Source organism: Hemiscyllium ocellatum, chromosome 6, assembly GCF_020745735.1.
Source record: "Hemiscyllium ocellatum isolate sHemOce1 chromosome 6, sHemOce1.pat.X.cur, whole genome shotgun sequence".
NCBI lineage: Eukaryota > Metazoa > Chordata > Chondrichthyes > Orectolobiformes > Hemiscylliidae > Hemiscyllium > Hemiscyllium ocellatum.
Window position 1 is genome coordinate 57,035,377 of NC_083406.1, and position 24,510 is coordinate 57,059,886.

The window sequence follows — 24,510 nt, forward strand, 5'->3', positions numbered from 1 at the left end:
TCTCCCCGTGTCTGCGTGGGTTTCCTCCGGGTGCTCCGGTTTTCTCCCTCAGTCCAAAGATGTGCAGGTCAGGTGAATTGGCCATGCTAAATTGCCCATAGTGTTAGGTGCATTAGTCAGAGGGGAAATGGGTCTGGGTGGGTTACTCTTCAGAGGGTCGGTATGGACTTGTTGGGCCGAAGGGCCTGTTTTCACACTGTAGGAAATCCAATCTAATTTAATCAGTCTTTTATTCATATATAAGAAGCAAGAGGGTACCTAGAGAAAGGTTTGGTCACTAAAGGATAAGGAAAGAAGGCTGTGTGTCAAAGATGAGAAAATGGTGATTGATGCAAAGTAATCTTTGAGAATGTGTTCACTGAGGAGAGGGACATGATGAATGTTGAGATTAGAGTTAGAAGTTTGTTTACTCGATCACGTTGACATAAGGAGGAAAGATGTATTGGGTAGGCTAAAGGGTATTAAGGTGGAAAAATCCCCAGGACTGGATGGGATCTAGGATGCTGAGGGAGAGGAAATAGCTGGGGCCTGACAGATATCTTTGTAGTTACCTTAAACACAGGTGAAGTGCCGGAGGACTGGAGAGTTGCTCATGTTATCCCTCTGTACAAGAAGGGTAGTGGGGATATTCCAGGTAACTACAGACCAGTGAGTCTGACATCACTGGTGGGGAAGTTGCTGGAGAAGGTGCTGAGGGATAAAATCTATTTATATTTGGAAAGGAATGGGCTTATCAGTATTTGGCAACATGGTTTTGTGCGGGGGAGAATGTGCCTTACCAACCTAATAAAGTTCTTTGAGGAAGTGACCAAAGCTGATAGGTGAAGGAAGGGCTGTAGATGTCATCTACACTGGACTTCAGTAAGGTATTTGATAAGGTTCCCCATGCTAAACTAATGGAGAAAGTGAATTCACATGGTGTGCAGTGTGTTCTAGCTAGGTGAATAAAGAACTGGTTGAGAAGGAGTAGTAATTGAAGGGATTTTTTTTGAAATGGAGAAAGGTGACCAGTGGTGTTCTACAGAGATCAGTACTGGGGCCACTGATGTTTGTCATATACATAAATGATCTGGAAGAGGGTATTGTTGGTCTAATCAGTAAGTTTGCAGATGGCACAAAGATTGGTGGAGTAGCAGAAAGCATAGAGGACTGTCAAAGAATACAGGAGAATACAGATAGACTGGAGAGTTGAGCAGAGAAATGGCAGATGGAGTTCAATCCAGGCAAATGTGTGGTGATGCATTTTAGGAAGTCTAATTGTAGAGCAAATTATACTGTAAATGTAAGAGTTGGAAAAAGTTGATGAGCAGAGAGATCTGGGAGTTCAGGTCCATTGTATCCTGAAGCTGGCTGCACAGGTAGATAGAGTGGTCAAGAAGGCATATGGTATGCTTGTCTTCATCGGATGGGGTATTGAGTATAAGAGCTGGTAGGTCATGTTAAAATTGTATGAGACTTTGGTTCGGACGCATTTAGAATTCTGTGTACAGTTCTGGTCACTACATTACCAAAAGGATGTGGATGCTTTGGAGAGGGTGCAGAGAAGGTTTATGAGGATGTTGCCTGGTATGGAAGGTGCTAGCTATAAAGAGAAGTTGATTAGGTTAGGATTGTTTTCATTAGAGCAGAAGAGATTGAGGGGGGACCTGATTGTGGTCTACAAAATCATAAAGGGTATAAATAGGGTGGATAGAAATAAGCTTTTTCCCCAGGATGAGGGATTCAATAATGAGAGGTCATGCGTTCGAGCTGAGAGGTGAAAAGTTTTTAAGGGGGATATACACGGTAAGTACTTTACACAGAAGGTGGTAGGTGTCTGCAATGCGTTGCCAGCAGAGATAGTAGAGACAGGCATGGTAGATTCATTTAAGGTGCATCTGGACAAATGCATGAGTAGTTCGAGAGCAGAGGGGTAAAGATGCTTAGGAATTGTGCGATAGGTTTAGACAGTAGATTTGCATCGGCTCAGGCTTGAAGGGCCTGCTCCTAGACTGAAAATTTTCTTTGTTCTAATTCATTGTCTAATGTTTACATGAAAAGGTATGAGTGGTTGCGTTTTTTGAAAATCTGTCTGGAAATGCCAAGGCGAATTTAAAAAGTTTGCAACTTTCCCCACACACTCCCTGATATTGTATAGTTGTTTACTAAAAGCAAAATTCTGTCTTTTATAGAAGAGGATAGTAATGAAGTAAAGGTTGGGACTACATGTAAAAATGCAGGTTGTAACAAGGTAAGCAACTGAAAAAGAGCTAAGCCCTATTGTTATAACTTACTTTCTTTTAATATGTCACCTCTTTTGATAAAAGGGGCAGTCAAGAAAGTGTGTTTGAAAATAATAAAAGGAGGCTAGGTCCCTATTAAATATGCTAGACAGCAGCTAAATTTCTATGTATGTGTTTATCTGATTATGATAAGTTGTATTCTCTAAAGAATTTGTTGTTTCCTAACAAATATCTAAAACTGATTTGATTTCATACCAGATGCTTAGCCTTCTTTGATACTGCAAATAGGCATCAGAAAATGAGCAATGCAGTTGGTGGAAAGGAAAAGAAAAGGATATCCTTCATTATAATTCAGTCTTCAAAATCATGCAGTCATAAATAATTTGGGAATTGGTCAGAAAATATCTTCTGGAGAGTCAACACTAACTTGCTACAGAATTGGTTTTGGTGGGAGGACACAAGCGGGATAGCAAGTTTAATTGCGTTCTCTCCATTACAGAAATTTATAAAACCAGATAGAAATTGTACACTGATATAAGCTTTCCTATTATGGACGAGGAAAGATTCAGTTCTGATAGAGAATCACTTTTTATTTCTGCAAGATCAGCTGTAAAAATCAAAATATTTCCTGTAGTTCTTTAGTAATATAAAAGATTAGTTTGTTTTGACATTGGGAATTTTCTGAAAGACAGTAATAGGATGTCTGACCTTTAGGACAGGCACATTCCAAGCATACATTTAGAAGCCATATGTAGATTATTTATTCAAGCAGTAAGCCTTTTGTTCTGTTTGAATCAAGCAGGATTTTCTACTATATTAACTTGTTTATCACTGATAGATGCACAATAAATAACTGAATAATAAAATTGCTCCATTCTTTAAGCCATATGAAGAAATGATGCTCTGTGTCTAGTAAATTATAGTTGAGCTAGTTGCACACTAATGGAGGAAAGCATCTTTCTCAGATGATTGTAGTGGAAAGCTTTTATTCATCATATTTATTGATAATGGGAAGGAGGAGAAAGCTATCCTTCATTATCTTTAATTTTACCATATGTGTACAATATTTCTCAGTTTTATGGAGAGAATATATATAACATGGAGCTGTCTGCTGCCACTTTCAATCCACTTGTTTTTACACTGTCAAGATACTTTTGTTGAAGATTTCTTTTACTATCCTAATTTAGAAGAAGAATAGATGAATTTGTAACAACATTGTTCCAGCCAAAAAAGTGAATGTTTTACATTTTTTTAAGATATATTTTTTGAAATGTCCTGGAACAAGGTAACAAATGTAATTTTGAATTATGACACTCAAGTGCAAATCGTTACATTGTTAATTTGCTGTTTGGTCTTTGTTATTGGAAAACCTAATATTCTAATAGTCAAAACCGGTGCGGAAGAATAAGATTTCAAATATATTGAGTTATCTTACTCACCCAATTTACAATCTTTTCTGATTTATCTTTAAATTTTGCCCTTATACACCTATTGAAGACGTTTAAAGATGCAGACAGCAATGAAGAAGTCTGTGTTTATCACTCGGGAGTGCCCATTTTCCATGAAGGGTATGTATAGTTTATCTTTGCTATGTTCCAAGACAATAATATGTAGGGACTATAATTTTCTCTTTGACTGATAAGGAACATAAAATATAAAGAAATTTCTGGAGTAGCATAAACCTTATATTGTTACAACGCAGAAACCTCATTAGAATTTAAATTTTGGGGGATAGTTTTATCTTGTCATATATACCGAGGTATAAGATTGTGTGGATGCTATACAACCTACGGCACAGCAATCAGGAGGAACCGTGTCCAGAAATGCTTTCCTGCATCTCTCTGATAGGTAAATAAGTGTTTTTGTCATACTTTTTCCATTTTCTTTGTTAAATATCTATTTGTATAGGTAGATATTTGAATATGGATATTTGTATATCATGTCTATTTCAGTGAGTTTTTTTTTAAAACACTTTTCACATCAGTCATAATATATTCCACTAATGTACAGGAACTCATTTGTAGGGTTGATGGATAATAAATGCTGGCTTTACCAGCAATGCACACATCCAGCTCAAATGAATACTTTTAAATAAATGTCATTATATTACATAATAAAATAGTCAGTAAACATACAAATCACTTCAATGATACAAATAGCTTCGTGGGCTGGTGGAGTAAGTGGTGCTCAAGATTTGAATGAGTAAAATATATATGGATGTTAAGGATCTTGTGCAAATTCACTAGAAAACACTACTTACTGGCAATCTGTAACTGCGAGGGTTAGTTAGCTCATTTGGATGGATAGCTGATTTGAGATGCAGAGTGACAGCAATAGCTTGGGTTCAGTTCCTGTACTGGCACAGGTCACCTTGAAGGTCCTGCCTTCTCAACCTTACCAGTTACCTGTGGTATGGTGCACTGTAGCTTAAAATCTCCACAGCTGTCTCGTTTGAGTGAGTGAGCAGCCCTATCCAACTGGCAGATTCACATTATATGTAATAGTACTGATGTATTGCATTCTTTCTTGACTGATGAAGTTGTGCTCCTGGTATGCAATTAATCATTTTATAGAGGAACCTTGATTATCTGAAATCAAGGCAGGCAGTATTTCATTCGGATAATTGATTATTTGGTTAATTGATTCAATGCCCCTCCTCTGAGGCTTGGAGCTTTCTGAAGTTTCTCCTGCTGTGCTCCCTGTGTCTCGGGGTTTGTTTCTGAGCAGAGACACACTTTTTTTGTGTGTAAGGGACCTGCAGCATTGACTGACTGACACACACACACACACACACACACACACACACACACACACACACACACACACGAGTGCCACAGCAGCCTTTGTTTAGTCTGCCCCCCGGTCAGGATATTAGGCAGCAACACACTGCACGCGAGCCCCTGTCCGACCACCGCGCGCCCCCCCCCCCCCCCAATCTGTCCAGCCCTGCCCCTGCTCAACACCCCCACCCCCGCCAGCTTGACTGGACACCAGCAGTAAGACTGCCCCTGCCTTTTGAGGGGTGGGGAGGAAGCGGCATCTTCTCCAGATCGTACACACGCACACAATTTAAGTTCCACCTTTGCCCAATGTTGGAAAGATTATTTGGGGAAGGGGGATTTAGAGTACACCCCTGTGTAGAACTCCAGGGAAAGTGTGGAGAGAAGAGAGAGGGAAGGGCAGGCAGTCAGTCATTTGGAGACAATGTCTGGACGCCCATTAATGCACAGGACTGTTTTCGGCAGTATTTCAGTAAGCCGAGTTCGTGTTTAATCATTGTAAAGAAAAGGCACGATCAGTGTTGGAAACACCTCTTTGATGTAAATGTTTCTGTCGGGTCCTCGAGATCGCCTTCGGATAATCCGATATTCATATAATTGATATTCTGTTCATCGAGGTTCCTCAGTAAATGTTTTCATTCAATTTTTTTTCTCCAGGATGAAATACTGGAGCTGCTGTAAGAGAAAAACTTCTGATTTCAATTCTTTCATGGCCCAAGGGGGCTGTACACAAGGCAAGCACATGTGGACCAAAGCAAATGCTGTAAGTCTAACAGTTTTTGTCTCTTGGTGTCACTTGGAAACATTTCTTTATCCAACACTATAAAATCGCTTTATTTATAAAAGTAAAGTATACAAAGATCTTCTCACTATTACAGAGTGAGACTCATGAGGATGGCAAGGGCACAGAATGTACTCTGGCTGAAGAACATCAAAGTCCATTACAAATAGTGACTCAGTGTTGCCCCAACTGACCAGGTTGGAAGTTCTAATGGTCACAGCTATTTGACTGGGCATGCAGCAGGTGCTGAGGGAACTAACAAGACAAAAAATAATGTATTTGACTCCATTCTTATCCGGATTACCTGTAAGAGATGCACATGTCCATAACCATACTGGTAAGCATGACCACTATACAGTCCTTGGGGAGATGAACACCAACGTCCACATTGAGGAAATAGTATTACTATTCTGCTGAATGGGATAAATCTTAAACCAATCTAGCAATTCAAGGCACGTGCACTGTACAATCAGAATCAGAAAAATTCTGTTTAACAAGGAGCAGCAGCAGGCTTTTCTAATAAAATATCAAACTGGAGAAGATACGCACAGGAGTACTCCCCAGCAAAGCAGCATAATATAGCCAAAGTTAAGTGATTTCTAGTATCGATGGATGAGGTCTGGGTTCTGCCACATATAATGCTGCTACTCACTGAAGAATCTGCAACCAGAAATGCTACGTAGGTGGTCCGTGTCAATGGTACAGTGTGGTTCTGTTGTTTACTGGAACGTTAGAGGCTGAGGCTGAGACTTAGAGATTTATAAAATCACGACTGGCTTGGATAGGGTGAATAGCCAAGATCTTTTTCCTAGGGTGGGGTGTCCAAAACTAGAGGGCAAAGATTGAAGGTGAGAGAGGGGAAAGATTTTAAAAAGGACCTGAAGGGTAACTTTCACTCCGAGTGGTGCATGTACAGAATGATCTGCCAGAGAAAATGGAGGCAGGTACAACTACAAAATTTAAAAGGCATCTGATTGTGTGTATGTTTTAGGAAGATTTTTGAGGGATATGGGCCAGGTGCTGGCAAATATGACTAGGTCAGATTGAGAAATATGGTCAAGTTGATCAAAGGGTCTGTTTCTGTGCTTGATTCTGATTCAATGAAATGCCAAACAGCTAAAGGCTAGCTTATCTTATTTCAGTGGTGGGCAAACTGTTAGAATCCATCCTGAAAGATCTCTAGGACTCACTTAGAAAGGTATTGGCTAGTCAAATGTAGTCAGTAGGGATGTTCATGCCTTACAAATTTAAATTCTTTTGAAGTGACAAGCAGTATTGATGAGGCTGACGCAATGACTGTTGTCTACATGGATTTCAGTGAGGCATTTGACAAGGTCCCTCTTGACAGATACCCAAGAAAGTAAAGGCTCATGAAATACAAGGTGGTGTGTTGTAATTAAATCCAAAGTTGGCTTAGTAACATGAAACGAAGGGTAATGATCAATGGCTGCCTGTGCAGATGGAAAGCTATTTCAAGTGATGTCCTGTAGGGCTTGGTGTTGGGAGTGCCGCTGTTTGTTTGATACATTTAACAATTTGGACTTGAACATAATTGGAAAATTTGAAGATGACAGAAAAATTAATAATGTAATGGAAAATGAGAGGATAGGCGTAAGCTCCAAACTGATATACAGATGGAGTGTAGAGTGGGCAGGAAAATGGCAGCTGGATTCATCTCTAAGTGTGAGGTAATGCATTTAGGTAGGTCAAACAGTAAAAGTGAATACACAATAAACAGGAATATACTTAGAGGGGTAGATGAAGAGAGAGATCTTGGCATACAAGCTGCTTAGGTCCCTAATGATAGAAGTACAGGTAAATAAAGTTGTAAAGAAGGCACATGGAATGCTCTCGTTCATTGGCAGTGGTATAGAATATAAAAATAGAAATATAATGATGAAACTGTGTATAAGACACTGGTGAAGCCACAACTGGGGTATTATGTGCAGTTCTGGTGACATTACAGGAAGTATATAAATGCTCTGGAGAGAGTGCAGAGAAGATTTACTAGAATGCTACCAGAGCTGGAGAATTGTAGCTATGAGGAGAGGTTGGAATTGTTTTCAGGGAAGGCTGAGGGGGCAAACATGATTGACATATAAAATCATGAGGGATAGGAGGAACCTATTTTCCTGAGATGTCAAAAACCAGTGGTCATAGATTCAAACTAATTGACAGATGAATTAGATGGGACATGAGTCAGAGATGTACAGTACAGTCCAATTTGTCTGTGCCGACCAGATATCCTAAATTTATCTAGTCCCATTTGTCAGCACTTGGCCCATATCCCTCTAAACCCTTCCTCCTAATGTACTCATCTAAATGTTTTTTAAATGTTCTAATTGTACCAGCCTCCACCACTTTCTCTGGCAGCTCATTCCATACACACACCACCTTTTGCAAGAGAAAGTTGCCCCTTCGGCCCCTTTTAAATTTTTCCCCTCTCACCTTTATATCATCTAGTTCTGGACTACCCCAGTCCAGGGATTCTCCATGTCTATTTACTCTATCCATGACCTTCATGATTTTATAAACATGTATAAAGTCACCCCCTCAGCATCTAACGCTCCAGGGAAAACAACCCCAACCTATTCAGCCTCTCCCTCTAGCTCAAGCCCTCCAACCCTGGCAACATCCATGTAATTTTTTTCTGAACCCTTTCAAGTTTCACAACATCCTTCCTATACCAGAATTGCATGCAATATTCCAAAGGTGGCCTAACCAATATCCTGTCTACATGCATGACCTCCCAACTCCTTTGCTCAATGTCTAATTAGTAAAGGAAAATGCAGAGGGTGATGGATGTCTGGAATTTTCTGCCTGAGTACAGCTGGAGGCAGAGACCCATAACTCTTAAAGTACTTGAATCTGCACATTTTAGTGGTGTAAGCTGCAGGGCTATGGGCCATGTGCAGGAAGATAGGTTAACAAAGGGCATCTAGGTGTCTTTGGGTCAGCATGGACAAGATGGGCTGCAAGGCTCCTTTCTGTGCAGTATAATTTCTATGGTTCTATCACAGCCCTAACATTACAGGTACCAGTCTCCATTCTCTCTACTCCAGGTAATGTCATGAAATGGCTGAAGGCACTGGATACTGCAAAGGCTACGGGTCCTGATCAAATACCAGCAATAGTACTGAAGACTTGCACTTAAGAAATAGTCACGCCCTAGTCAAGTTGTTCTAGTATATTTTTCACACTGATATCAACCCAACAATATAAAAATTGTCTGGGATACCCTATCCACAAAAAGCAAAACCAAATCCAACCCAACCAATTACAATCTCATCAGTTTACATTCACCCAATAGCAAAGGTGATGGGAATGTGCCATCAGCAGTGCTGTCAGACAACACTTACTTGACAATTACTACTAACTGACATTCAGCTTGTGCTTTGTCAGGACACCCACCTTCTGACCTTGTTACAGCCTCCATCGAAAAGAAAAAAACTGAAATCCTGAGAGGAAATAAGAGTGACTGCGCTTTACATCAAGTCAGTGTTGACTGAGTGTGAACTCAAAGATCCTGAACAAAATTAAAGTCACTGAGGATCAGAAAACTCTTTCCACTAGTTAGATTCTTATCTAGCACAAAACAAGATGGTTGTGGTTGTTGCAGATTTGTAACACTATGACCTATAAGTACAAGAGGACCAAATTCATGGGAACATGGTCACATTCAGAATTTTTCTTCAAGTTACAGGGCGTCGCTATTCCTTCTCTGTGGCTTAGTCAAAACCAAGAACTGTCTTCAGCACTGTGGGTGTATACACCTGCCTCACCCCTCTCTCTTCCCCCCCCCCCCATGGCCATAGGTCAAGACTGCTCACCAGCATCTAAGGTGCAGTTAGGGATGGGCAACAAATGATGGTCTTGCCAATGACCTCACACACCCCAGAAAAGAATTCAGTAAACATTCATATTAGCAATTGAGGACTGATGCGAAGGCACTCAGCTCCAGGAAACTAGACTTCTGGCTAGGTATACTGGATATCCATCCAATAGCATAGTTTTAGATGCCATTGAACTGCCCTGTCATGTCTTCTATTGTTCTTTTAATAGATTTGTTCTATGTCACATGTACTGAGTCCCTATTGATGACATTACTTCAAAGAGCTGGTGAGTGCTTGACTAGTAGGCATGAAACAGCTTAGAAAACTGGCATTTTAAAAAAAAATAACAACTCAACACAAAATACAAGGGTTCTTCTGATGTTTTTTGAACTGTTGGTTATTTTAAATCAACACTCAACACAGGGTCTTGTGGTCAAGATCAAGTAGCCTTTATTTTAGACTGATGAGAAGACAGTCTTCATTGGTAAACAGGAGATTTCTCTAACAATACAGCGTTTTAAACAGTTTATGAACTGTTATATTTCTGTTGCAGCATCACTGTGCCGCCTCAGATTAAGGAATACTGAAATTTAGGGCAACCACCACCATATCATCTAATTAAGAAATGGATGAGGCCATTATCACAATTGAATGGCCTAGACAACCTTCATTCACCCTTGGCACTGAAAGAGATTAAACGTCTTTTACATAAATGATCAGATGGACAGTCAGGTGCCTCACCTTGGTGGAATGTATTTTCAGTTGTAGAAATAATACCAGCACTGTCTGTCTAGAACTGATTTGTAGGATCAAAATGGATACAATGCATCAATTATTCAGTGGGACATCAGGAGATATGCTTGTGATATTTAGTGGGAAAAAATGAGTAATTCACTTCTGCATAAAGTTGCTTTGTTTCTTGTGCACTTCATAAGCTTGGCATCCAAGAATCATTTTAATCTCCATAATTGTTTGACTCAAAAGCCCCACTTCGGGACTCTAATACGGAGTTAGCAGATTCATTTAGATGGCTTCTATTTTTGCAGGTCACTAACATTGTACCATGCAGACATGATTGGCACCAAACTGGGGGACAAGTCATAATTACTATTTATGCCAAAAACTCCAACCCAGAGCTGAGTTATGTTGAAGCAAACAGCTCAGTGGTAAGTACAACTCTGTAGTTTGTACAAAAATTTGATTTATTTAAAAAACAATTAATTTGGGGTTCACCTAGCTATTTAAAATTGCAATCTTTGCACTATTGTATTTCACCAAAAAAATCTTGGATACTGTTCTATTGATCCAGGTTGTTGAACTCTAAGTTTTAATGACTGAAAATTCTGGTGTTTATGCAGTTAATTTTAGTACTTGATATGACCTGTATCTGAAACTTGTGCTTAAGGTATAATTTACTTCTCAAAGCAACTGTACTACTGCAGTAATTAAATTGAAACTATTTAATTATACTAGAATTAATAAAGAATGTCCAAATTCCCTAATTTCATTTTTTTAATGTATTGCTTGACATTTAGTTGTGTAGTCATATTTGTACATATTTTTGTGGTACTTTTTAATTTAATAGAAGTTGATTTGATTTATTACTGTCACATGTACTGAAGTACAGTGAAAAGTTTGTTTTGCATGCAATGCAAGCACATCATAACATACAAAGATCATAGGATGTTTGAACAGAGTGAGGAATACAAAGTTAGAGCTGCAAAGAAGGTGCACAAAAAAATAAGATCAACATTAGATTTGAAATTTGAAAGGTCCATTCAGAAGTCTAATAACAGCAGGGAAGAAACTGTTCTTGAACCTGTTGGTACATGTGTTTAAGCCTTTGTATCTTATGCTTGACAGAAGAGGTTATAAATGAATGGGAGCCGTCTTTGATGTTGGCTGCCTTTCTGCAGCAATGAGAAGTGTTGATGGAGTCAGTGGATTGAAGGCTTTTCACAGCGGAAATCATAATAAGATTTTTTCACGGGTATTTATCAGCGCATGGACCACTTGCATTCTCCCTCTGATCCATGCTGTGAGGTTTTGCAGCAGAAACATGAAGTTTCTGCTGCAAAACATCCAGGGACAGCCAAATGCATCAATAGAACTGTCAAGGGGTAAATTAATAGTTTTCCTTTCCTTTCCATTCCCTTCCATTTCTGGGCTTTATTGTTTCTGTGCAGCAGCATAGCTGAAACTAGGGATGTAGAGAATGGAGAAACCAAAGCTGTTTTCCCACAGAATGCAATGTTCCAATATTTATAGCGATAAATAAGCTGAGAAAGGACCAGTTTGCAAATGTAAACAGCATAAGTCTTCGAATTATGTAGCCCCTCTTTCTGGTAAGTTTTCTACAATGAAGAGTCAGATATTGAACTATATGGGCAAACCACCAAGATGCCCAAATTAGGTTATTTTTCAAAAATGAAGTATTTAGACTTGAGTTCAGATTTTTTTTGGCTAATAGAGCTGTTAACCATTAAACTGGGTGAAGTGAAGTGATTTGTTACCTTAGTTGGCTGGATGGCTGGTTTGCGATAGTGATGCCGTAGGTTTAATTCCTGCAACTTTGCCTGTCGCCTGATACATGGTGCCCTTTACCAGTCCGCTCTTTATAATGAGAGCGCAGCACTGGTAAGGTAGAACTATGGTAACTTCGCCTTCACTATTGGATAGAGGAAGTTTGCTAGTAATCATCATTAAAATAAATTATTGAACTTTTGGTCTTATATCAGCATGACAGAGCACAGACCTTCTTGAGCAGAGCTGTTCAGTTAGTCCTGTTTCCTTCTACTTTCCCCATAGTATTGCAAGTACTCAAATGTTGTCCGTGATTTCTTTGAACTATTAACCTAATCTGTTTCCTCTGGTTACTGGCTGTTTTGTCAATGGAATCACTTATTTGCAGGCAGGTAGAAGGTGTATGTTTCTGTCAATGGAGAATTTTAAATGGGCCAGAAAAAATGTTTTGTGATCACTGATTTGAATATAGCAAGAAATTTTTCAATAAGATACTGATTCTCAGTTTGTTAAATCAATGACATGCATTATTCAATATTGATGTTAAGAACAAAAGTACTCATTTAAAATACTGGTGGGGTTGGTTAATTCAGTTGGCTGGTTTGAGGAGTGTTCTCGCACCAGCCGAAGTTACCATGCCTCCTCAACCTCAGTCTGTGCCTGGGGCATGGTGACCTCAGGTTAAATTCACTACCAGTTGTCTCTCTCTAAAGAAAGAGCAGCCCTTTGGCTACTGGGACTATGGTGACTTTACCTTAATTTTAATGAATAAAGATAAACAGATTCAGATTTTGGGTCTGAAAATGAGCACTGGTAGCTGAGGCATCACTGTTTATCTATTAGGTTATAACTTTGTAAGGAAAATGAACCTGGAAATATAGGAATTGACATTTGTCTGATAGTTATATGTACAAATATATGATCAATGCTTGATCTTAGTGTTCATGCATTTGATGAAATTTGTTATAATTATTTTGGTTATCAGTAACCTATTTTGGATTATCTACATGCATGTAGGGTAGACACTTTTGTTTTGAAAGTCTATGTAAATGTTCCCCTCATGAAGCAAAATGCCTGATCCAACAGTGATTTGGAATAAAATTTTGGAGTCAAATTTCTCTTTCATCACTTCCTGTATTGGTTCAGGTTCCTTTTTATAATGTGTTACCAGTTGATACTTCCATAGCCAGTCCTTTAATGAGTACAGTTCTTTGGTATTCTAAGCCTCGCATTCAGCACACGAGTTATTTTCCATTAAGTATAATTTCTGAATTAAGATTGTTTTGAAGGTACGTTGTACCAGTTGCTAACATATGTGCTTTGACTAGTAGATGCTGCATCTTATTAATATTAACTCTCCAAGTCATTTGGGTAAACACTGAAGTTTCACTGCCGGAGTTGTATCACAGAAGCAGAAAGCATCAAGCATTATCACTGACCAACCTTTGTGTGTATTCCAAAGTATTTTAATACTGCAAATTAATTCTACTTTTTCTAAAAAAAAATTACAGCTGCATATCCACATTTTATTTGAAAGGGAAAAGGAGTTTGAACACACAGTGAACTTGTGGGGTGTAAGTATAGATTCTACGATATGATTTTCAGCTACTATTTAGTGAATACACTAATTTTAACTATCACAAATACCTATTTTCTGTCAGTCAGCAGGATGTTAACTATCATTTCCTTTTTATAAGGAAATGTTTCCTTAGAATTGGGATGGCAGTGTACTCGGTTGTGATTCTCTGCTTACTGTTTAAACAAGATAGAACTTGTCTCATTTATGAATGAAAAAATTATAGTTTTCCTAATTCCACGTTAATACCTTCTTTGCTTTTCACCTTTAAATTTGTTCATGGGATAGGGGCATTGCTGGCTCAACTAGCATTTATTACCAGAGAGCAATAACAAGTCAACGACATTACTTTTAATCTGAGGCCATATGTGGCTAGATTAGAAAAGATAGCAGATTTCTTACTCTAAAGTATATTAATGAACTAATATGGACTTAATGGCGATTAATAATGGTAATGTGGACACTATTTAAAGAAGCTTGTTATTTCACCATTTTTATTGGATTCACAGTTCACAATCTGCCAAGTTAAAATTCAAGCTCATGTTCCAGAACATTAGCCTGGGTTCTGGATTACCAGCACTGAAAAATGTGTTGCTGGAAAAGCGCAGCAGGTCAGGCAGCATCCAAGGAGCAGGAGAATTGACATTTTGGGCATATGCCCTTCTTCAGGAATCATCAGCCCACTGACTGCTACAGTTATCCTATCACCTCCCCACTGATTAAATACTTAAACTAAACTGAAGAACTGTAAATTTTATTCTAGTAAAAATCTAGAAAAACCTTGATTCAGTGGAGAATACAGGAAGGCATGCCAGGAGCAGCATCAGGCATACCTGCTAATGAGATACCAAACAGGACTACTTTCATCCCAAACAGCATAAACAGCAAGTGAGAGAGTGAAACAATCCCACAACCAGATCAGATCGAAGCTCTGCAGTCCTGCCCCATCTAGTCATCAATGGTAGTGGACAAATAAGCAACTCCCTGGTGAAGGAGGCTCCACAAGTATCTCCATCTTCAATGATGGAAGAGCCCAACACTTAGCTAAAGATAAGGCTGATGCATTCCAGGGGCTGATACATCTTAACCTCCTCCACTGCTTCCCAGCATTCCAGGTAGGAGTCTCCAAGCAATTTGATTCACTCCACATGCCATGAAGAAATGGTTGGAGGTACTGGATATTGCAAAGTCTACTAGCCCCAACAACATTCTGGCAATAGTACCTAAGACTTATGCTCCAGATCCTGCCACTCCCTTAGCCAGTATAATTGTTCCAGTACGATTACAACACTGGCATTTACCACCCCATCAATCTACTTTTGATCTTTAGTAAATTGCTGGAAGGTGTCATCAACAATGCTATCAAGCAGCATCTGCTCAGTGATGCCCAGTTTAGGTAACATTTTATAGAGTCATAGAGATGTACAGCACAGAAACAGACCCTTTGGTCCAATCTGCCCATGCCAACCAGATATCCCAACCCAATCTAGTCCCACCTGCCAGTACCCAGCCCATATTCCTCCAAACCCTTCCTATTCCTATACCCATCCAGATGCCTTTTAAAATGTTGCAATTGTACCAGCCTCCACCACTTCCTCTGGCAGCTCATTCCACACACGGAGCACCCTCTGAGGAAAAGGTTGCCCATTAGGACTCTTTTATATCTTTCCCCACTCACCCTAAACCTATGCCCTCTAGTTCAGTACTTCCCCATCCCTGGGAAAAGACTTTGCCTATTTACCCTATCCATGCCCCTCATGATTTTATAAACTACTGTAAGGTCACCCCTCAGCCTCCAATGCTTCAGGGAAAACAGCCCCAGCCTGTTCAGTCTCTCTCCATAGTTCAAATCCTCCAACCCTGGCAACATCCTTGTAAATCCTTTCTCAATCTTTAAGTTTCACAACATCTTTCCAATAGGAAGGAGACCAGAATTGCATGAAATATTTCAACAGTGACCTAACCAACATCCTGTACAGCAGCAACATGACCTCCCAACTCTTGTACTCAATACTCTGACCAATAAAGCATACCAAACGCCGCCTTCACTATCCTATCTACCTGCGACTCCTCTTTCAAGGAGTTATGAACCTGCACTCCAAGGTCTCTTTTTCAGCAACACTCCCTAGGACCTTACCATTAAGTGTATACGTCCTGCTAAGATTTGCATTCCCAAAATACAGCACCTTGCATTTATCTGAATTAAACTCCATTTGCCACTTCCCAGCCCATTGGCCCATCTGATCAAGATCCTGTTGTAATCTGAGGTAACCTTCTTTGCTGTCCTGTACACCTCCAATTTTGGTGTCATTTGCAAACTTACTAACTATACCTTTTATATTCACATCCAAGCCATTTCTATAAATGATGAAAAGCAGTGAACCTAGCAACGATCCTTGTGGCACTCCACTGGTCACAGTCCTCCACCACCACCCTCTGTCTTCTATCTTTGAGCAAGTTCTGTATCCAGGGCTTATGCTCGAAACGTCGAATTCTCTATTCCTGAGATGCTGCCTAACCTGCTGTGCTTTGACCAGCAACACATTTGCAGCTGTGATCTCCAGCATCTGCAGACCTCATTTTTTACTCCAAGTTCTGTATCCAAATGGCTAGTTTTCCCTGTATTCCATGAGATCTAACCTTGCTAACCAGTCTTCAATGGGGAACCTGGTCAGATGCCTTTACTGAAGTCCAAATAGATCACATTCACGGCTCTGCCCTCAACAATCCTCTGTTACTTCAGAAAACTCAATCAAGTTTGAGAGACATTATTTTCCATACACAAAGCCATGTTGACTATCCCTAATCAGTTCTTACCTTTCCAAATAGATGTCCATCCTTTCCCTCCTGATTCCTTCCACCGACTAGCCTACCACTGATGTCTGGCTCACTGGTCTATAGTTGCCTGGCTTGTCCTTACAACCTTTCTTAAACAGTGGCACCATGTTAGCCAACCTCAAGTCTTCTGGCACCTCATCTGTGACCAGTGATACAAATATCTCCGTAAGAGGCCCAGCAATCACTTTCCTAGCTTTCCAGAGTTCTCGGGTACTCCTGATCAGGTCCTGAGGATTTATCCACTTTTACACGTTTCAAGACATCCAGCACTTCCTCCTCCATAATATGGACATATTTTGAGATGTCACCATCTATTTCCCTACATTTTATATCTTTCATGTCGTTTTCCACTTTAAAGACTGATGCAAAAAAACTCGTTTGGTATCTTCCCACATCTCCTGCAGCTCCACTCAAAGGTCGCCTTACTGAACTTTGAGGAGCCCTATTCTCTCCCCATTTGCCCTTTTGTCCTTAACGTATTTGTAAAAACCCTTTGGATGCTCCTTAACTCTGTTTGCCGACGCTATCTCATGTCCCTTTTTTGCCTTTCTGATGATTTCTCTCAAGTATACTCCTACTACCTTTATATTCTAAGGACTCTAAGTACTCTTCACTCGATCTATCCGGTCTATATCTGACATATGCATCCTTTTTCTTAACCAAACCCTCAATTTCTTTAATCATCTAGCATTCTCTATACCTACCAGCCTTTCCTTTCACGCTAACAGGAATATACTTTCTCTAGACTCTCTCTCATTTCTGAAGGCTTCCATTTTCCAACCATTCTTTTACCTGTGAACTACTGCCCCCAATCAGCTCTTGAAAGTTCTTGCCTCATACTGTCAAAATTGACCAATCATAGAGATATTCAGCACGGAAACAGATCCTTTGGTCCAACTCATCCATGCCGCCCAGATATCCTAACCTAATCTAGTCCCATTTATCAAGTCTGGCCCGTATCCCTCTAAACCCTTCCTTCATTTACCCATTCAGTGCCTTTTAAATGCTGTAATTTTATCAGCTTCCGCAACTTCCTCTGTGCTCATTTCATAGACGCATCACGCTGTCTGAAAAAGTTACGCCTTAGGTCCCTTTTATATCTTACCCCTCTCACCCTGAACCTATGCCCTCTAGTTCTGGACTCGCCCAACCTGGGGAAAAGACCTTGTCTCTTTATCTTATCCCTGCCTCATGATTTTATAACACTCTAAGGTTACCCCTCAGCCTCCGACGCTCCAGGGAAAACAGCCCCAGCCTATTCAACCTCTCTCTCTCTAACTCAAATCGTTCAACATCCTTGTAAATCTTTTCTAAATCCTTTCAAGTTTCACAACATCCTTCTGATAGGAAGACCAGAACTGCACACAATATTCCAAAAGAGGCTTAACCAATCTACACTCTATGATATATCAGAGTCTTGTCCAATAGAGACAATTTCATCACCATCCCTCGACATTCACGGACTTCCCCACTATCAACATCTTTGAGTTACCGTTAACCAGAAACTCAAATAAACTTATTACAATAAACCTAATGGCTACAAGAGCAGGTCAGAGGCAAGGAATACTGCAACAAGTAATTCACATCCTGACTCCCCAGAGCCTGTCCATCATCTACAAGGCATAAGGCAAGAGCATGATGGAATACTTCCTACTTGCCGGATAGGATGCAGCTCCAACAACAGCTTGAAGAAGCTTGACACCATTCAGGACAAAAGATTCCTGCTTGAATTGGCACCACATCAACAAGCATTCACTCTTCAATAACAGCAGTACGTACTATCTTTCAGACGCACTGTAGAAATTCACCAGAGATATATCTGGAAGTTCTCCCTAGTATAGGAAAGATGTTGTTAAACTTGAAAGGCTTCAGAAAAGATTTATAAGGATGTTGATGGGATTGAAGAATTTGAGCTATAAAGCAAGGCTGAATAGGCTGGGGCTTTTTCCTTGGATTGCCAAAGGCTGAGGGGCGACCTTATTAGAAGTTTATGAAGTCATGAGGAAGGATAGGGGAGTCCAAAACTAGAGGGCATAGGTTTAAGGTGAGAAGGAGCAAAAATTTGAAATGGACCTGAAGGCCAACCTTTTTCTTGCAGAGGGTGGTTCATATATAGAATGAGCTGTCACTGGAAGTGGTAGAGGCAGATAAAATCATCATTTAAAGGCATCTGGTTGGCAACATGAACAGGAAGGGTTTAGAGGGATATAGGCCAGATGCTGGCAAGTGGGGCTAGATCAGTTTAGGATATTTAGTAGACATGGACAAGTTGGACCGAAGGGTCTGTTTCCATGCTGTATATCTCTGACTCTAAACTCAGACAGGAGCAGCAAATACATGGTAATGTCACAACCAACAGGTTCCCCTACACCCTAGTCACCATCCTGACTTGGAAATACATTGTGTAAAAAATGAGGTCTGCAGATGCTGGAGATCACAGCTGCAAATGTGTTGCTGGTCAAAGCACAGCAGGCCAGGCAGCATCTCAGGAATAGAGAATTCGACGTTTCGAGCATAAGCCCTTCATCAGGAATAAGAGAGAGAGAGAGCCAAGCAGGTAGGGAGGAGGGACTAGGGGGAGGGGCGATGGAGGTGGGATAGGTGGAAGGAGGTCAAGGTGAGGGTGATAGGCCGGAGTGAGGTGGGGGCGGAGAGGTCAGGAAGAGGATTGCAGGTTAGGAGGGCGGTGCTGAGTTGAGGGAACCGACTGAGACAAGGTGGGGGGAGGGGAAATGAGGAAGCTGGAGAAATCTGAATTCATACCTTGTGGTTGGAGGGTTCCCAGGCGGAAGATGAGGCGCTTCGTCACGACGCATGACCCCGCCCCCACATCGAGCAACGTCACCACGTCTAACTCCGCCCCTACTTCGATCTCTGTCCCCGCCCCTAACCCCGCCCCCAGCCCCAGCTCCAGCTCCAGTCCCACACCAGGTCCTAGCTCCCAGCCTTGCCGGATTTTCACCATCCCTCCAGATCTCCCCCCTCTCTGAGGATGAAAGATCAGTCCTCAGCAGGGGCCTCACCTTCATTCCCCTACGCCCTCGGATTAATGAGTTCAACACGCGGCGAGATATTGAACAATTCTTCCGCCGCCTTTGCCTCCGTGCCTACTTTCACAACCAAGACTCCCGCCCACCCTCTGACGACCCCTTCTCCCGCCTCCAACACACCCCATCCACCTGGACACCCCGTGCTGGCCTCCTACCCGCCCTCGACCTCTTTATAGCCAACTGCCGCCGTGACATGAACCGACTCAACCTGTCCACCCCTCTCACCCACTCCAACCTCTCACCCTCAGAACGTGCAGCCCTCCACTCCCTCCGCTCCAATCCCAACCTCACCATCAAACCCGCAGACAAGGGAGGCGCGGTGGTAGTTTGGCGCACTGACCTGTATACCGCTGAAGCCTAACGCCAGCTCGCGGACGCCTCCTCTTATCGCCCCCTTGACCACGACCCCACCTCCCACCACCAAACCATCATCTCCCAGACCATCCAGGACCTCATCACCTCAGGGGATCTCCCATCCACCGCCTCCAACCTCATAGTCCCACAACCCCGCACCGCCCGTTTCTACCTCCTACCCAAAATCCACAAACCTGCCTGCCCCGGCCGACCCATTGTCTCAGCCTGCTCCTGCCCCACCGAACTCATCTCCCAATACCTCGACACGGTCCTGTCCCCTTTAGTCCAAGAACTCCCCACCTACGTTCAGGACACCACCCACGCCCTCCACCTCCTCCAGGATTTTCGCTTCCCCAGTCCCCAACGCCTTATTTTCACTATGGACATCCAGTCCCTGTACACCTCCATCCCCCATCACGAAGGACTCAAAGCCCTCCGCTTCTTCCTTTCCCGCCGCACCAACCAGTACCCTTCCACTGACACCCTCCTTCGACTGACTGAACTGGTCCTCACCCTGAATAACTTCTCTTTTCAATCCTCCCACTTCCTCCAAACTAAAGGAGTTGCCATGGGCACCCGCATGGGCCCCAGCTATGCCTGCCTCTTCGTAGGATATGTGGAACAGTCCATCTTCCGCAACTACACTGGCACCACCCCCCACCTTTTCCTCCGCTACATCGATGACTGTATAGGCGCTGCCTCGTGCTCCCACGAGGAGGTTGAACAGTTCATCAACTTTACTAACACCTTCCATACCGACCTGAAATTCACCTGGACTGTCTCAGACTCCTCCCTCCCCTTCCTAGACCTTTCCATTTCTATCTCAGGCGACCGACTCAACACAGACATCTACTATAAACCGACTGACTCCCACAGCTACCTGGACTACACCTCCTCCCACCCTGCCCCCTGTAAAAACGCCATCCCATATTCCCAATTCCTTCGTCTCCGCCGCATCTGCTCCCAGGAGGACCAATTCCAACACCGCACAGCCCAGATGGCCTCCTTCTTCAAGGACCGCAGATTCCCCCCAGACGTGATCGACGATGCCCTCCACCGCATCTCCTCCACTTCCCGCTCCTCCGCCCTTGAGCCCCGCTCCTCCAACCGCCACCAAGACAGAACCCCACTGGTTCTCACCTACAATCCCACCAACCTCCGCATACAACGTATCATCCGCCGCCATTACCGCCACCTCCAAACGGACCCCACCACCAAGGATATATTTCCCTCCCCTCCCCTATCAGCGTTCCGCAAGGACCACTCCCTTCGTGACTCCCTCGTCAGATCCACACCCCCCACCAACCCAACCTCCACCCCCGGCACCTTCCCCTGCAACCGCAGGAAATGTAAAACTTGCGCCCACACCTCCACACTCACTTCCCTCCAAGGCCCCAAGGGATCCTTCCATATCCGCCACAAGTTCACCTGTACCTCCACACACATCATCTATTGCATCCGCTGCACCCGATGTGGCCTCCTCTATATTGGTGAGACAGGCCGCTTACTTGCGGAACGCTTCAGAGAACACCTCCGGGCCGCCCGAACCAACCAACCCAATCACCCCGTGGCTCAACACTTTAACTCTCCCTCCCACTCCACCGAGGACATGCAGGTCCTTGGACTCCTCCACCGGCAGAACACAACTACACGACGGCTGGAGGAGGAGCGCCTCATCTTCCGCCTGGGAACCCTCCAACCACAAGGTATGAATTCAGATTTCTCCAGCTTCCTCATTTCCCCTCCCCCCACCTTGTCTCAGTCGGTTCCCTCAACTCAGCACCGCCCTCCTAACCTGCAATCCTCTTCCTGACCTCTCCGCCCCCACCCCACTCTGGCCTATCACCCTCACCTTGACCTCCTTCCACCTATCCCACCTCCATCGCCCCTCCCCCTAGTCCCTCCTCCCTACCTTTTATCTTAGCCTGCTTGGCTCTCTCTCTCTTATTCCTGATGAAGGGCTTATGCTCGAAACGTCGAATTCTCTATTCCTGAGATGCTGCCTGGCCTGCTGTGCTTTGACCAGCAACACATTTGCAGTTGGAAATACATTGTGTCAACCTACAGCATGTAGACTGCAGTCATTCAAGAAGGCCTTGAAGGGCAAATAGGAAAGGACAATAAAATGATGGTCAGCTAGTGATATCCACATCCTGAGAGAATAAAAGATTTATATCTGTTCATGGAAATACGCTTCTGTAAGTTCTAGAATTTCTACCTAAAGCTTCTACCTTACTTCTGCACAAACCTTCCTTAAACCATATATCTGATCACTCTTTTGGGCACTCTTTCAGTATATTTTACACTGGCTCAGTGAGAATTTTAGACTGCCATTTTTCTGTGAATTGCTTTGTGCGTTTTCAAACACTAAGCGCAAGATGAGAATTGCAATTTGTTTTCACTTCAACAGAATTAAATTCTGTATTTGCCACCAGTCTGATTTGCTTCCTTTTTCCTTTCCAACAAACTCTGATTTTGGTTTATTCAGTGTTGAGTAATATTGAAATTAATAATTCACATTTTGTTGCAGACTCAGCATACTGTTTGTTATGCTCATTTAAAAACCTGAGTTTTTTTTTAAATTAGAAAAGAAAGTGAAGTAATTTCTTCTTTTTAATCTCTCTTTCCTAAAGGTCATTGATGTTAGTAAAAGTCAAATGAGTATGACACCTGCCAAAATTGAGATTACTATGAAGAAAGCTGAACCAATATTATGGACTCGGCTGGAACTACCTCCACCACAGCCTGAGAAAAACGAGCCTGCACCAGATTCAAATGATGAAGATGATTGAAAGAAACTGGGACCAATATAGGAAAAAGTGGGTGGTGGGTGGAAGTAGATAGCAACATTTACTGCTGAAACGGAATGAATTGTGTAATTCTACAATCTGTATTCCCATTTTGCATACAATTTTCATAGAATAAATGTTTTGCAAAGCTGAGATATTTATGAACTACACTTGTCTTTAGCTGTATAGATTTGTTCATGTATTGTATGATCTGTAATATCCAGTACATGTATTAAAATCAGAAAGCAATGCAGCATTCTTACAATTTTGATTGAACTCAAATAAAGATCACTTATCTATTAGAATTTTGTTCCTATGACCTTGATAAAAATCCCATCTCATTTGTGTTTTGAAAGTCAGCCACATAAGTAATGTAGTGCAACAATCTATATAATTTTATACAAAACATAGAAAATGCTGGTGATGCTCAGTATATCTGCCAGCATCTGTGGAGGGAAAAATAGTTAACATATTGAGCCCAGTATGACTCTTCGTCAGAATCTTAATTTTTTTTTAAAAAGGAGGTAGAGTCCCCATCCCTTCCCCTACCATTGCAAGAAGTGCAAATCTTACACCCAAACTTCACATCTGTTTAAGGCCCCAAATAATCCTTTCATATTTGTCAAAGTTGGAGACAGGATGCCAACTTGCAGATCATTTCAGAGAACATCGGAGACACCCACTCTAGCTAACCCCACCACCCTGTGGACATGCCCACTCTGCCAAGGACATACAGGTCCTGTGCCTCCTCTACTGCCAAATCCCAACCACCCACGCTCAGGAGGAAGAACATCTCATCTTCTGCTTTGGGACCCTCTAACTACATGGATCAATTTGGATTTGACCAGTTTCCCTACTTCCCCTCCGCCCCCACCCCCCCTCCCCACTTTATCCTCACCTTCCAAATTGGCTCCGCCCTCGATCAGTCCTACTTGTTCATCTTCCTAACCAGCTATCTGCTCTACCCTCCTCTCTGACCTATCACTTTTACCCCAGCTTTATCTACCTATCGCATTTCCAGCTACCTTCCCCTCAGCCTCCCAGGCTCATACCAGAAACATCGACTCTCCTTCTCAGATGCTACCTGACTGGCTGTGCTTTTCCAGCACCACACTGTTCAACTGATCTCCAGTCCTCACTTTCTTCACGTGTGAAAGTCAAAGGGATTGTTAAATGTCGAAATAGAAAGATGTAAAATAGGGGTAAATTAATGTGTGGACAGGAAGGAGTGTCCTCTAAACTTAGCAAAGTGAAACAAAAAAATAAGGCTGTGGGGGGTTGTGAGAGAATATAAGGAAAATGGATAATAGACAAGTAGTTCTGAAATTATTGAATTCAATATGGAGACAGACTGCAAAATCCATAAGTGGATAAGTATGTTGTTTCTCATGCTTGCACTGTGCTGCATTGGAATATTGCAGCAGGCCCAGAACAGATGGTTTATTGAAATGATGAGCAACTGTATAATTTTATTTTGATTTAAGTATAAACTTTATAATTTCAAGACTACCTGCCTATCTGAGGTATCGACTGAGAAACTTACATAACCCCTTCAATAGAGACCAAGACAGCAGGCAGTAGTTCTGACATAGTTATACCAATGCTTTAGATTATTGAAGCGTAATCTCCATAAGTTTGTAATCAATTCCCTCATGCAACAAATGATAACATTCTATTTGTTTTACAGATTGCTTGCTGTAATTGCATTGTCACCTTTTGCGATCAATACACCTATAGACTCCGAATCCACTGCATCTTACAAGT

The 24,510-nt window shown here is 42.0% G+C and overlaps 1 protein-coding gene across 1 annotated transcript in view; it reads left to right on the forward strand.

The window, feature by feature from the left end:
• LOC132816703 (cysteine and histidine-rich domain-containing protein 1-like) overlaps positions 1-23,051 on the forward strand; it is a 42,492-nt gene extending 19,441 nt beyond the window's left edge. Inside the window, exons 6-11 of the mRNA XM_060826587.1 lie at positions 2,172-2,230; positions 3,720-3,790; positions 5,660-5,765; positions 10,663-10,782; positions 13,651-13,713; positions 22,591-23,051. Of these exons, the coding sequence (XP_060682570.1) occupies positions 2,172-2,230; positions 3,720-3,790; positions 5,660-5,765; positions 10,663-10,782; positions 13,651-13,713; positions 22,591-22,749 (578 nt within the window). The 3' untranslated portion in view covers positions 22,750-23,051. The remainder of the gene's footprint in view (positions 1-2,171; positions 2,231-3,719; positions 3,791-5,659; positions 5,766-10,662; positions 10,783-13,650; positions 13,714-22,590) is intronic.
• Positions 23,052-24,510: the final 1,459 nt, after the last annotated feature.